At 47.8% G+C, this 14,428-nt stretch overlaps 1 protein-coding gene across 1 annotated transcript in view; it reads left to right on the top strand.

Annotated features, from left to right (window-relative positions):
• Window positions 1-14,428, top strand: part of LOC138467899 (uncharacterized) — a 216,818-nt gene that overhangs the window by 102,815 nt on the left and 99,575 nt on the right. Inside the window, exon 5 of the mRNA XM_069608216.1 lies at window positions 5,662-5,762. Within this exon, the coding sequence (XP_069464317.1) occupies window positions 5,662-5,762 (101 nt within the window). The remainder of the gene's footprint in view (window positions 1-5,661; window positions 5,763-14,428) is intronic.

Raw genomic sequence — 14,428 nt, 5'->3', positions numbered from 1 at the left:
GGGGATAAGTTTTATTCAGCATGTGGCCGGAAGCAACGACAAGAAGCTGTTTTGTCAGAGTTGAGGGTCAGAGAGTTGGTTACCATCCAACCCTGGATGGTAGAATTGATGGTGTTAATGGCCAGTGTCTAGCGAGTGGGTGCCTGAAAGCTTTGGGACGACCTGGGTATCGTCTACGTAGTTGGTATAAAGGACGGCCAGGTTGTCGAAGCCCCAGAAGCAGCAGGATGTAAATGTTGAAGAATGGGCGAGAGGCAGGAACCCTGTGGGACCCCAGAGGAAACAGGTGGTGGCGATGAACTGATGTCAGTGATGACAACTCTGGCATTGCGGGGGCCCAGAAAAGAGCCCACCCGCTGCGCTGCCATCCCAGAGCAGCCCAGCAATGACACAAACCTGGTCACCAAAAGGGCATGGTCGACCAGGTCTAAGGCGGCAGAGAGATCAAGCACATCAGGAGGGCGGGATGGCCCTGGTCCACGATGCCAGAGAGACTGGATTTTAAATCAAACATGGTGGTCTCAGTGCCATGTCTGGCTCTTAAACCCGATTGCCATGGTCCCAGGATGTTGTGTTTAATAAAGTTCTGGAACTGGAGATATGCCAGCCTATCCATGATCTTAAGAAGGAAAGGCAATTAGTGATGGGACGATACTTTTTGCAGAATGGGGTTGAGATTGAGCTCCTTTAGCAGGGGGGTGATCCAGGCCTCTTTAAGGAGAGTCTGAACGCACCCTTCAGAAAAGAGGTTGATCAATTTAGTCACTGAGGGTCCTGGAAGGGCAGGTATCACCCTTGCATGAGGTGTGCGTCTTGCTGGCTACAACCTGGGATATGGGATGAACCATCATCTTTGAAGTGCCCCCTGTGATACCAAGAGTCCCTTTGGTCATAGGTGGATTGTAAATGTGATGTTACTTTGGCGACAAAGGTATCGTGGATTCTTTGGCACTAAGTAGAATCTTTAGAAGGAACAACTTTGCTGCAGGGTTTGCCCTTGAATTCTCTCAGGATTGTGAATAGCTCATTTGAGCTTGATTTCTCCTGTTATCCTTTTAGTGACAGGTTTTGAATTGAACAATGTCAGCCCTTAGATTGTTTACCGAGAGTTTATAGGAGGCCAAAGGGGCTGGTGAGGTACCTTTATGCCCTGCTCATTCAGATAACCTTTTAGTGTCTGAGATCGAGGATGGCTTCATTGAACCAGCTGTGGTTGTGACACATCTGCTTATAACAGAGGCGAGAGTGTAATTGGCAATGTGCAGTGTGTCCAGAAGATGTGAGGCTAGATCGGAGGCAGTGTTATGATCCTCGATGACCAAGTCTGACGCCAAGCACATGTGACAACTTGGAAGGGGTAATACTTTTCCAGTTTCTGGTTTTAATAGTTGGCCCTCAGGCTGGCATCCACTCTAAGAGGAGACACAGGGCAAATAGTAAGGTTCAGAAGATGGTGATCGGACCAAGGACAGTGGGTAACCGGCAGGTTGGTAATGGGAAGCTGATGAGACAGTATCCAATCGACACATGGGTGGGTTCTTCAACCCATTAGGAGAACCCTATAGAATTCAGGGCAGAGTAAGGAGGAGGTAGTTTTATCCATGGGTACATCAGCCCAGATATTGAAATCCCCTATACGATAATCAGTGAATTTGCCTTGGTGATTTTGTTTGAGATTCAAGACCTGTTCCTCAAAAAGAGGCAAAGGTCTAGGTCTATAGATAACCACAATGGTGAGGGAGACATTGTCATTGATTCACAGTTTTCTTGCCAGACTTTCGCAGTAGTCAGTCATGAGGCGAAAGGTGGCAGTGACGCTAATCTTTAAACAGTAGGACAACCCGCCTCCGCCCCACCTATTTTGTTCCCACGGTCAGCCCAAAGAATATGGTAATTAGGAGGGATTGCAAGTGTAGCCTCTGATGGAATGGCTTCACTGAGCCAGGACTCTGTTATGGCAAGAGTCAGGATTCGGGTTGGCAAGTAAGTCCTCAACTTCAACCCCATGCTGCATAAGGGAGTGAGTTTTAAGGAGAGTGCTTATTGGGGGCCAGTGGAAGGAGTCCTCTGGATAGCTTTCTGCTTTTCGGGGTTTTTGGATGATCTAATCGCTGTGGCAGTCGTTGCCGAGCCGGTGTTAATATTGCTGTGTTTGTACTGTTATGTATCTAGGTTATGACACATGGATACAGTGGACTCTGAGCATAGGTCGGCGACTAAGGTGTGTGTGTGTCTCTCAAAATGACACAGGGGGGAATGCTACAATACCTGAGGGTCGGCCGGTGTAGAAAAGCAGAGAAACGACCAGAAACAATCCGGACGCAAACCAACAACAACCGGCCTCTCCAAACGCGGTGGCGCTAGCGCGCTGCTAACGTGATGAAGAGCACTGGCGTTGCTTGGAACTGTACTTCAAAGGAATTGCAAGTTCAATGAGCCGCAGGCGTGAATGAGGCGAGCTAAGCTATGGGCTACAGACGCTCAAGGCGAAACAAAATAGAGTGCAATCGCCACAAAATAGGCATCCAGATCGATATGCTTGTGACAGCGAAATTGCAGGGCATCTGGTACAAAACATATATGCAGTCCTTACTGCTTGGAACAAGCTTACCCCTAAATGAGCACATAACATACAGCAACATTGTGAAAGGTACTAATGCATGTGGGGTGGCAGGATCAAATTTGCATCCATACATATGCATGGCTGAGCAAATAAAATACGACCACACAGAATAAAAATAGAAATGTGTCTTATGGCATTGGGGGCTGGTTGTATATAGTAATGTTACTGGAATTTGCCCTGCTGTCACATATATTGTCTCCATGTGCTCCGGAGGTTCTGAATGGGAGGGGTGGGTCGGTTATAGTGCAGTGGTCCGGTTAGTCAGGGAAGAGGGAAAATGGAATATAGCTTTGCTCTTGAGTTGATGAGTACAGCTCTGAAGTCCATGGTTACTGTGTGTGGGTTTGTTTATACGCAGTCTAGGTCGGAAGCATATCGGCCATTAGCACCTTGGCGGGGGAGTCCGCTAATCGGGTAGCTAGGAACGCAGGCTTGAACCGGCAGTGAAAGCCTGAGTTCCATGCAGCTTGACGGCCAGCTCCCCTGCTGGCATTTTCCCCCCACCCTCCGTCCCCTTATTTTTTGTTTATTCTCCCCCACACTTATCTTATTTCATCTGCTGCGGGACTTGCCACACCTTCCACTCGGCTCCCGACGGCCGTTATGGAAAGGGAAGAGGGGCTCCGTACAGAGCCCAGCTTCGCTTTCCAGAACGGCCATTTTGGAACAGTCTTTTTGTTCTGTGAAAGGGACGCCACAAGGCACCCAGTTCACGGAGCGAAAATACTGTAAATTAGCCCTATCCAAGCCCATGGGACAGGTGCTAATGGCCTTCTGTACCTGTTCCACGGGCATCACTGGGGGGTCACGGCCCAAGGCCCACGTTAACTGCCCTTGCTTCGCTCGGGCTGTCAACTCAGGCCCCGGGCCGTTACCCACTGGTGATGACTGTGGAATGGATACATAACAACGTATTGTCTCCAGAAGGGAGCTTCAACTTTGCGTGGTGCTAGACTGCATTAGCGAAGGCGGAGGTATACAAGTTAGATAGTTTTGTTGTTTGGGATCTGTGGGGTGTTAGAAAATTGTTGTTTGGAGCAGGGTTGGAGCGAGTATGGCTTGTCAGAGTGGATGAGTATTAGTGGGGGATGTTAGAGATGAATAACATCATTGTCAGCTATTCAGCCGAATAGGATTTGACTACAGATTAGACTTGGAGACAAGGATCCACAAACTTGGTCAATTGACTGAGGTGCTGGCAATGCTGCTCCAACCGTTCTACCTGTTTGTGAAAGTCTACGTGAAATGCAAGTTACTTTTCCTGGCTGCAAGTAGCTGGAGAAACATGTTGGACCATTCCCATTATAAACCATTCTATTAATCTCAAAGGTAATCCCATAGCAGTGTATTTGTGGTATGCATGCAGTGGGATTTTCACCCTAGTGCAGTTACTACTGCGTTGCAGTCAGTGCTGGAAATGGAAACCATTTTTTGGGGGGAACTGTCAACCTTTTTGGAGGGGCAGGGCTGTGCGAAGGTGAGGGTGGTGCCATGGGGCGTGACCACTGGCCAGGTTGTGCGACACAGTATATCTTCATCGAACCCATTCCTAGCCATTTGCATAAAAGCAAAGAGAATTATGGGAACATCATAATGTCCACAATTTTAAATGTTAAATATTTCTTTGGGGAATAATGGACTTTTCTGTTTTTATTGGTCACACGATTTACCCTAATAAATAGGTCTGTAAATTGCAGGACATATATATCAGTTTGGACAGCTGCAGCACTGTTTGTGGGGCTTTGGCAGTTTCCAGTGCAGAGACTTTTGAAAGCTCGTTGAAACTCGTGCGTGCGATAATGCAGCTTCAGATATGCTTGGTAGATTTCTGTGCGAGCCCCTGGGTCAGAGAAAAGAGCAGCACGTGGTCGAGTTATAGAACGCGTAACCAGAGCTTTCACGACCAGACTGCTTTCAGAAGGCTAGGCAGCACTCTGTGCCGAGTCTTCTGAAAGCGGTCTGCTCGTTAAGGTGCAGAACCTAGGAGAGACATGCTGCTGGCCCCTGGGTCTGGGGGACAGAGCGGTGCTCCGGCAAGGCCTTTTTTGCCAGAGCACCGCTTCGTCTTGTTCTGGTCCATTCCCTGCACTGGTTGCAGTTGGCTTGAGGTACCGTTAGTAAGAGATGTTATATCACATTTTTATATAGCTCTTAATGCTGGATTCCTAAAACTAACAAGAGCTGTGATAGGTATTCGTATCACCCAATTTAAAATGACTCCATATATCCACTTTAGAAGGATGAAAAAAGTCCTGCGGGGATTTGAACCTGTGCTGTACAGGTTGAACACGGATGCCTGGGCATGTGTCCAGCTCATTGATTGTGTGACTTTGCAGGCTGTCTGCCCTAGGCTAAACTGTACTCTTGCACAACACTCAATGTTGTGTCCTTACCGTGCGAAATCAAAAATGTGAGGCCCCAGATGAAGTAGGCTCCCACTCTGCGCTCCAGCCTATATCACCAACGTCAACCATCCGTATCCACCTTCCACTAACAGGTGGGAGGGGCATGTTTGTGTGTTCGACAGTTTTCACGTTTCCATATTCAATGAGTGGGAGAGGCAGACATTTGTAGTGTTGAATATAAAATGGAAGATAAAGCCTCAGAATTCCACGACTAAAGGAATGGGTGACTTTGCCACGCCTGCACTGGGCATAGTTGAGAGCTCTGGGGTGTTTTGTGTCTGTGGCGGTGTATTGAGGAAGGGAGTTCATAAGGGGGGGGTGCAGGAATGTGGTTAATACGGTTTTAACTCAGAATTGTTTTGCAGATTTGAGTTTGGGACAGTACATGCGCAGGTGTTTTGTACCTCTGATCCATGATTGGAAAAATACCCTGTTACACTCATGAACAAATACCATTACTACTACTATATCCAGGATGCAAATTGATTATTCTTAAAATGCACACCTTCGTTAAATAGAGAATAATGGCGTCCCTGAACTCCAGAATATACATGGGGCAGATATGAAGCAAGCTAGAAGTGCAGCCGAGTAATCCCTGACAACAGTGTAATGGTTTTATTCGATTCCCAACAGATATTCTCTTTGCATTTGTGATTGCAATCGAGTACCGTGGGACTTTGCAGAAACGGGGAAATGGACAAGAACCTGTCCTCCTCCGGTCCATCAAAGAGAAGGTAAGACAGGGCTTAACTGGAAGAAATAATGTTCATTTATTGTATTGTTCATTACCAGCAAGTGGTTTCTAAACACAGCATCGGGATTCGAACCTGCGTGGTCTTGCTTCCATGAGAAACCCATTGCCCCTGAGCTATCTTCCTTCCTCCACATAGTGGTAATTCTTTTCCCATGGAAGGCAGGGCACCTTTGAAGTAAATGCATGGGCAAACCCTGTTCTGCTTTTTTTTTCTTTCAACAGAAACCGTCTTTTTGGGAATAAATATGTACATTTTAGTTATCCATGTCACTGCAAACCCCCCAGATAATGTTTCTGTGCGAGCAACACTGTAATTTGTCAGTTCACTTTTAAACAGCATTTCCCTGATTGTCAGAAGAGTACATTCACACATGTGCTTATTTCAGTTCATTTTGAGTTTACCAATGCGTTTTTTTTTAGCACAGTTTCTGGTTAATTAACCTTCTGAAGTGATTTTACAGATAAGGTCAGTTTCTATACTGCCAAGCATTTCTTTGAAATTGACATGAGAAAAAGAAACACAGCATTATTTTTTGTTTACTGCAGTATGTGCGCAATGGTTGAGCGAAAAAGAAAACGCAGCCGTGTTTAAGTGGAAAACCAAATTCTTTGCCTTTCAAGTGATTTCCCAGTACATCAGCTGTTCTGGAAATGTATTGCCTCACGTCTTGGTACTCCGCAGAAGTTAAGCATGCCAGGGTGGGCTTCCACGAAGGGCACAACTTTGTGATGTTTGAAAAGAAAATCAAGAGCAAATCGCAAAGCTGTCTTGGATGTCATGTGTGCAGCTTGAGTATTCAGAAAACTGAACAGAAAATGTGGTGCCGTCCTGCATGCAGGTCATTTTCAGATGATTTCAAATGGAGTTAAAACAATGCATAGCACTTCTTTGGGTGGCATTCTTGTTAGTGCTTGCCACACACATGCGCCATGGACAGTAAAGCGCCACAGTTTTTCCACATTATTTCCATGCGTTTTTTATTAAGGGGATTTCTGCAAGGGCCTTAAAAGTACCGCACACCCCTGAGGCCCCTGTCAATTGAAAAGTTGAAAGGCTCTGACCCCGTCCCTGTGAAAGTGCATGACAGCCAGGCAAGAGCCAATATTCAATTGGAAGCTATTGGCCTAGGAGGTTGCCCAGTTTACAGACTCCTTTGTATCGCCCCCTTCAGTCTAAGATTTGCTGCAAATAAGAAAAGTGGCCCTTTGAACAGAAGTTACTATGGATTGATTGCGTTGCGTTTTCTGGTCTGAGGAGTTGAGCTTAAAGCCCATCATTTTAAAAAGTTACATTTTTTGAGCAACCTGTAGCATACATTTCTCCAGTGGAATGATGCTACTCTGGTCTACATTCCCCTGATCTGTATACATGTTCTCTCAATTCTTATGGCAATGAAGAGAACATAATTAGCAGATCTGCATTATCCCAAAGAGATGTTAAAGAAAAATGTGCATGGTTTCTTTAGAATATTACAATCCAGAGTACTAAAAATAAGTCTAATACCTTAAATCTGCATTAGGTGTTTTGTATTTTTTGTATCACTTTTTAAGCAATTCGGTTCTACACCTCTGTGAAAGCTCATTGTTCCCTACAAAATGCACTGCAGATTTATTTTTGGTATCATGTGCATAAAGACAATTAGTTCTGGCCCATTTTCGGTTCATTTGGGGATATTTTGTGCAAGATGGCTGCGGTGCAGATCATTTAGAACTCCAGATCTAAGACACAGCAACAGCTTCGAGTTGGCTAAGCTCGTGTGAAGTGTATATTAAACGTGGGTTCACCGGAGTTTCGTGGGGATGTGATCTATAGCGCATTAAATGAAGGCAACCAGTCCATTCTCAAGGCTTTGGTGAAAGGAACATAGGCAACAAGTTGATTAACTTATTGAAATGAATAAATATTAGTGAGGAGTGTGGCGGAAAGGATCAGGGTTCAAAGACAGAGTTACAAATGTTCGAGGGAGAAAAAGACCAAAGGTAATTTCTTCAAAATAACCTTCAGTCTTATATCCCCTGAACATTTCTGACTTGGCCCACACCCCCACCCACACCCCTATCAACACACCCCTACCCTCACAATATAGTGAGTAAGGATGCGGGGGACAAAGCCGCAGCCCCCAGCACCGAATGGGTGATTTAGTCAAACTTTCTTCGGCCATTTGGAATTTTCAAACAGCCGAAATTCGGCCAAATCACGCATTCGGGCAATTTTTTCTGTCTTTTTTGGATGATTCCCAACAGAAAGACCGCAAACATCTCTTCGTAAGCACTAGGGGGGACATGTCTGGAACTATTAGCTGGATTAACTCCACTAGTTGATTTTTCACAAAGGGCAGCCGCCAGAGGGAGCTGAGATGATGTTTAACCCAAGTGCAAACTGTCAAAAAGTTACATATCTCGAATGCCTGGAAAGCATAGGTAATAAAAATGCACCATCACCCGAAACATGTTTTTATTAAAAAGCATATAAAGTCGAATTCTTGCTCTCAAACTGTGAACTGTATAGATAAAGCTAAGTGGGGAGACTGGAGGCGGAGGGGGAGCCTGGACTAAATAATGAAATATGCCACTAAATATACCACATGAGTCACACTGGTCACCGGCACGGAGCAAAAGGAATCCTAGACGATGTTCTGCTGCACACGAGGGTGGCACCAGTGACACGTGAGCGAAAAAATCACTTAAGGACAATTTCCCTTTTATTGGGAGTGGTTTACTCCTCTGAATGATATATATATTTTGTGGAAGTTTTTGTTTGGGGTTGGCTCCAGCCCCATAAATCGGTGGGCTGAAATTTTGGCCCCCGGTCGCCATACCACTCTGGGGTGTACTTGCGATAGTGAAATCTGACCAACCTCACCCATTCGCCTTGCACAGGGTGGCGTCCGGCCCTGTGCTATCAGTATAGGGCATTTCAGGAGATTGTTGATTTTGCCTCTTTTCCAATAATAGGCAGTTAGGACACAGGTTCGGCATTATAAACACATTTAGGGGACTAGGGGTGGGTTGCTGGCCTGTAACTATTCCCTAACCTCATCACACAAAAGAGAAAAACGATCTGAATTGTATTTTTCATTCATTTTTGTCATTAAGTACGACCCTTGTTGCCCTCTAACCGTACTAGCTATACCCTCCTGTGGTGGCTAGACCTTAGGTTGCAGTGGTGTGCCGTTTATGTAGGGTTAGTGGACCGAAAAAGAGGCTTGCCCCTGACTGCTATTCAGCAATTCTCTGTTACTCCAAATAAGACTTAAACACTTCAAAAGGATCTATGCCATGTGCCCCAGAGTGCTAGAGGTCATACAGGATAGAGTTAATTACTTTTTAATGATCCTGTTTAGCGACCTCAAGTTGGGTTAAAAAATGGTAGCTAAAAACAAGGCTCAAAAATTGAAGCTGTGTGCACCTAGTGCTGCACACCAGTGTTCCTACGAGGTGGCCTCCTTTATGCTGGGAGAACCACAGGAAGCACAAACTGGGCCGACTTGTTTTTAGTGGTGTGATGAAATATAACCACTTTCTTCAGGGCTGCGGTGCCATATTAAGCACCACAGAAATGCTGGGTTGGAACTGGTAAATGCATCTGTGTTTTGAAAGAGAACAGGGTGGGGAAGGGGAGAGGGAAAGATATCACAATGTGGTTGTTACTATCCCTTCAACACAATCCCTGTGTGGTAAGTACAATCAAGCAGAACCAGTGACCATGTTTTCCCGTCTGCCATGCCTTTGAGGTCATAGAATCTTACCTTAGTTCCGTCTAGTTTGCTCGCTGGACGCTGGTGTGCGGGAGCTCTGGCGGCTGGGGTAGATCCCTTTCGGGGTCCTAGCGTGCAAGCGAATGAGTAGAAATGTAACACAATCTTACATTACTTTTTATACTCTCTGGTGCTCCCTCAGTAATTGCGCAATAATCATGCCTGATGGCAAGAGGGACCCGCACAGTATGGGGACACATAAATAGCAGCAGTATTTGTCATTTACAAGTATGTACGGGTGTATAATGAACTGATGCAGACACTCCAAGATGGAGGTTTGAGCGACCAGAGAAATTGTGTCGCTCGTATGCATGAGCACCAGGGTCCCGCAAGGGTTCTACACCAGCCGCCAGAAGGCCGCACAAACCACTCCAACCTGCGTCCGGCAAGCAAACTTGACGGAACCAAGGTAAGATTCTATGACCTCTGAGGCATAGCAGATGGGAGACATTGTCCCCAGGCCTACTTTCACAACAGCCCGCACAGCAGAACTGTGCTTCTGCACTTAATAGATTCTAAATGTAAAAAACGCCCCCAACAACGTTTGTGTCTAATACAGTATCGGATCATATTAGATTTAGGCACTCTGGACTACTTATCAGTCAACACTTGAAGAGGCTGAGGCTCGTTCTGGTACTGCACATTGGGGTAAGAAGGGGACCAGAACTGATTGAACTTACCACACAGATTGTGTTGAAGGGAAAGTAACAACCACATTTTAATATCTTTCTCTCCCCTTCCCTCTACCCCATTCTCTTCCTAAACACAGGTGCAGTTACCAGTTCCAACCCAGCATTTGTGTGTTGCTTACTACCACACCGCAGCCCTGAAGAAAAGTGGTTAAATCTTATCACACCCCTGAAACCTGTCAGCCCAGTTTGTGGTTGTCCCAGCATAAAGGAGACAACCTCGTAGGAACACTGGTGTGCAGCACTAGGTGCACACAGCTCTTTGATCTTTGAACCTTGTTTTTAGCTACAATTGTTTTACCCAACATGAAGTAGCTAAACAGGATACTTAAAAAGTACTTAAATCTATCCTGTGTGACCTCTCTCACTCTGGGGCACATGACATAGTGCCTGTTGAAGTGTTTTTTAACTCTATTTAGCAATTCTCTGTTGCTCCAAATAAGTCAGGGCACGACTCTTTTTCTGTCCCCTAACCCTAGATAAGCGGCGCACCACCGCAACCTAGGGTCTATTCGCCACAGGAGGGCATAGCTAGTAAGGTTAAAGGGTGACGCAGGTTGTACTTAATGACGATGAATGAAAACAAATAAAACACAAGTTCGGCATACCAGTCTAGGGTGTACTGGCGATAGTGAAATTTGACCAACCCCACCCATTTGCCCTGCACAAGGGTGGAGCAGGGTCCAGCCCTGTGCCATCAGTATAGGCCATTTTGGGAGATTGACAATTTTGCCATTTTTTAAAAATAGGATGTTATGACACAATAAAACATACACAAGGCTACAGCAGACACCTCCTGCATGTCAGCTACAGACCTGTGCAGCGCTGGGTGGTACCGCTAGTTTGAAATATTTGACAAATGTCTGACCCAAGGGCACCAATATTTTTTTTCGCTAGGTGGCGCCATTTACCATTATATATTTTTTAATGTATTCATTCAGAGAGATTGAACTGTGAGTTATGCAGCCCTTTTGAATTGAGCACTGGGCAGGTAGAGGGTATCAGAGCCATGGCCTCAGAACATTGGAGGGAGAGAGGAGCGAGAGGTAGTACCCCACCCCCCTACCTGCTGTGGCCCCAATAGAGAGCCAACCCTTTTCTCACTGTGTGCAACCGGACCGTGGTACAGAAAGAGATGTTACAACTGGTCATTGGCTCCGGGGGGAGCTCACACGCAATCAGGCACACACACACCTCAAATGTTGAGAAGGCAGAGGGAGAGTACCTGGTCAGTCCTCCCATGTCTGTGTGCTGGCAAGAGGATAAAGCACCCGGGATTTCAAGGCTGTCTTTAAACACCTACAACAATTTTTCATTTGGGGGGGGGCGCTGTTGCGCACGGCTAAGATGGCCGCCTAGGTGAAGAGCTCCGGCTCGAACGTAATCCTTTTTATTAATAAATCCTTCCAGGTTAGCGTTGGCCGACGCGCTACTGCAGAATATTGCTGGGGAATGCCTTTGGAAGACATCCTGCAAAGGCTGTGTGAGTGGATCTCGAGACGGCGGAGCAATCATCGATTGTATCGGCAGCGCCTGCAGAGCGGCGGCCTGGCCACTGGTGGGCTCCGGGCGATTCGCACTCGAGCCCCGGGCTTGAAACGGCTGAGCGGCCTTGTGGGGGAGGAGCAACCTGCCTGAACACGGACGCTGCCTGTGGACGGCGACGCACCACTCATCCTCCTGCTGGACCGATCGGCGGTGGGAGAGCAGACCCCCTCGCTCCGGACTTCAGGCCACAGGATAGACCGGGCGAGGAAACGCTGCGACGACGACACCAGCCCCCTGATTCCGGTCCCGCCCGCGGCAAAGCCCAGCTAGGACGTAGCTGGTGAAGTAAGTGGGCAGACCGGGGAGGTGGACGGACAGGGGGCCAGCGCCCCCCCACAGGGGACGTCCGTGCCACGGGAGCGGGGGCGAACGACACAGGCGCCAGGAATAAACATCCTATTCACGGGACCCCCCCGGGAGCATACACTCCCCGCCGTTGTGGTCTTGTGGGGGTACGTACTACGGACGGCAGCAAAATCTGCCTGGACACCAAACGCACAGATTACCCGTGCGAAGGGACAGCCCCGTGCTCCCATACACGCTGCGATACACCTTGAACAGTGAGGCCCGCCAGGCCGCTTAATTCCAACACTCATCCGCCCCTACACGGGGACTGCGGTGTGGACGGTGGGGGCACTACATTACATCCCGGTTGAGCTGCAGGCCAGAAGTTCACCTGGATCCCCTCGATGTAAAGACAAGGCAACGGCTGAACGCCAACCTCTTGCACTCCCGACATACTCAAGGCCGAGGCTTTGCTTTATACGGGGACCGCGGAGGCCCACCACAGCACCCCGGGGACGAGATTGTATATCCCGGTGCCCACCCCCCAACCTACATCGCAACAGAACCGCTGCTGGTGGTCATTGGTGGCCGGCAGCATACAGACGTGGGAGAGCACAATTCACCCTAGAAGTTGCAACGCCACCCAATGGGCCGCACTGAGAAAAAAACTACGGGGGTGAGAAAGACCGGCCCAATGGATTCCTACACAAACTCCCAACAACAGGAGACGCCAGGAGGGGCAACACAAGCGTCTGATGCTCAAAACTCGGACCCCTTGGACCGCTTGGCTACAATTGTACAGAACGGGTTCCTGGCGGTCAATGTGAAATTAGACGACATTGTGGCGACGATCGGCTCCTTAAAAGCGCGAATGGAGAAGGAAAGCGCACGCATCTCGGAGGCAGAAAACAGGATAGGTGTAAATGAAGACGTGCTCACACAACATGGTCGTGACATAGCCTTACTCCAGACAGAACTCCGCAAGACGCAGAATAAGTGCGAGGATCTCGAATCTAGATCCCGCAGAAACAACATCCGTATTGTTGGAGTGGCAGAGTCGTTTGGCAAGGGCTCCATGGAGAGAAGGGTGGAGGAGCTATTGAAATCTGTACTAGGGGAGGATTCCCTGTCCGGCCACTTCCTCGTTGAAAGGGCCCACCGCACCCTGGCACCAACCCCCAAGCCGGGCGCCCCACCCCGAACCATCATTGCGCGTCTACTCAACTACAGGGACAGAGATGCGATCCTTCGATCAGCAAGGGAAAAGGGGACACTACACTATGAAGACAACAGAATACATATATATCCGGACTTTTCTGCAAATGTACAGGCACAACGCAGGTCCTACGAGATGGTCAAAAAGCAACTACGACTCCGCAACACACCCTATGCCTTAATATTCCCTGCAAAAATGAGAATTCAACATGGCGGTAGAGCCCACTTTTTTGAAAACCCCGTAGAGGCACTGGCATACGTCGAGGCCTCCATCCCACTGCCCCCAAGAGACCGCGCAAGAGACCCGAATGCAAGACCCTGCCCGGGTGAGGGTAGAGGCGATCCGGTGGATGGATGAGACTCCCCCCTACCAGTTGCAGTTTGTTTCTCTTTTCACTACAATGTCAGCACAGCTAAACTGAACCGAAATCCGACGTAATCGGGCCGTAGAGTCTCCCGCATGGGCGGCCAGACGGCTGAGCATTGCTTTGCGACGATGCACCCTCAGGATTGTTCCAATCAGTTACTTGGGCTCATCGTCAAGTTGGGGCAGATGATGTGGGTGGTGGGAGGGATAGGGCCAAAGGGTAAGTTCTTTTGTTGTGATCACCGCCCAGACGAGTTTCAGTTTGGGAGGGAAATGTGGGCAGTTGAAGGTTGTGGTTTGGTTGGAAAACGGTCTCACAAGTGCTGGCATCGCTCCAGTCCTGAATACATGTGCATTAACGGTTGTCGAAACTTAACACAAACCACACGCACAGATAATGGGTGATGGGTTAAAGGTTAAACTAATGACATGGAATGTCCGAGGCCTAAACAATCCAATGAAAACCAGAAAAGTAGGCAATTATGTCAGTAGGCACGGGCCCCAAATTTTAATGCTACAGGAAACGCATGCGCAGAGCACGGTTAATGATCAAATACTGGCGAAATGGGGTAAGCAGCGGTTCTCCACGAACTACTCCTCACAATCCAGGGGGGTAAGCATTCTGATTCACAAATCACTGGGGTTCATTGAAAAAGGCCACCTGTTGGACTCGATGGGTAGATATGTACTGGTCTGGGGGGAAATTGCTGGCGAACAGATAACCCTGGTAAATACCTATGGCCCTAATCTTGAGGACCCAGACTTTTACTTGCATATATTTGAA

This window comes from Ambystoma mexicanum, chromosome 4q, assembly GCF_040938575.1.
Source record: "Ambystoma mexicanum isolate Mex_15411 chromosome 4q, UKY_AmexF1_1, whole genome shotgun sequence".
Classification (NCBI taxonomy): domain Eukaryota; kingdom Metazoa; phylum Chordata; class Amphibia; order Caudata; family Ambystomatidae; genus Ambystoma; species Ambystoma mexicanum.
Note: the sequence above shows the minus strand (reverse complement) of the source record. Positions and strands in the feature narration are given on the sequence as shown.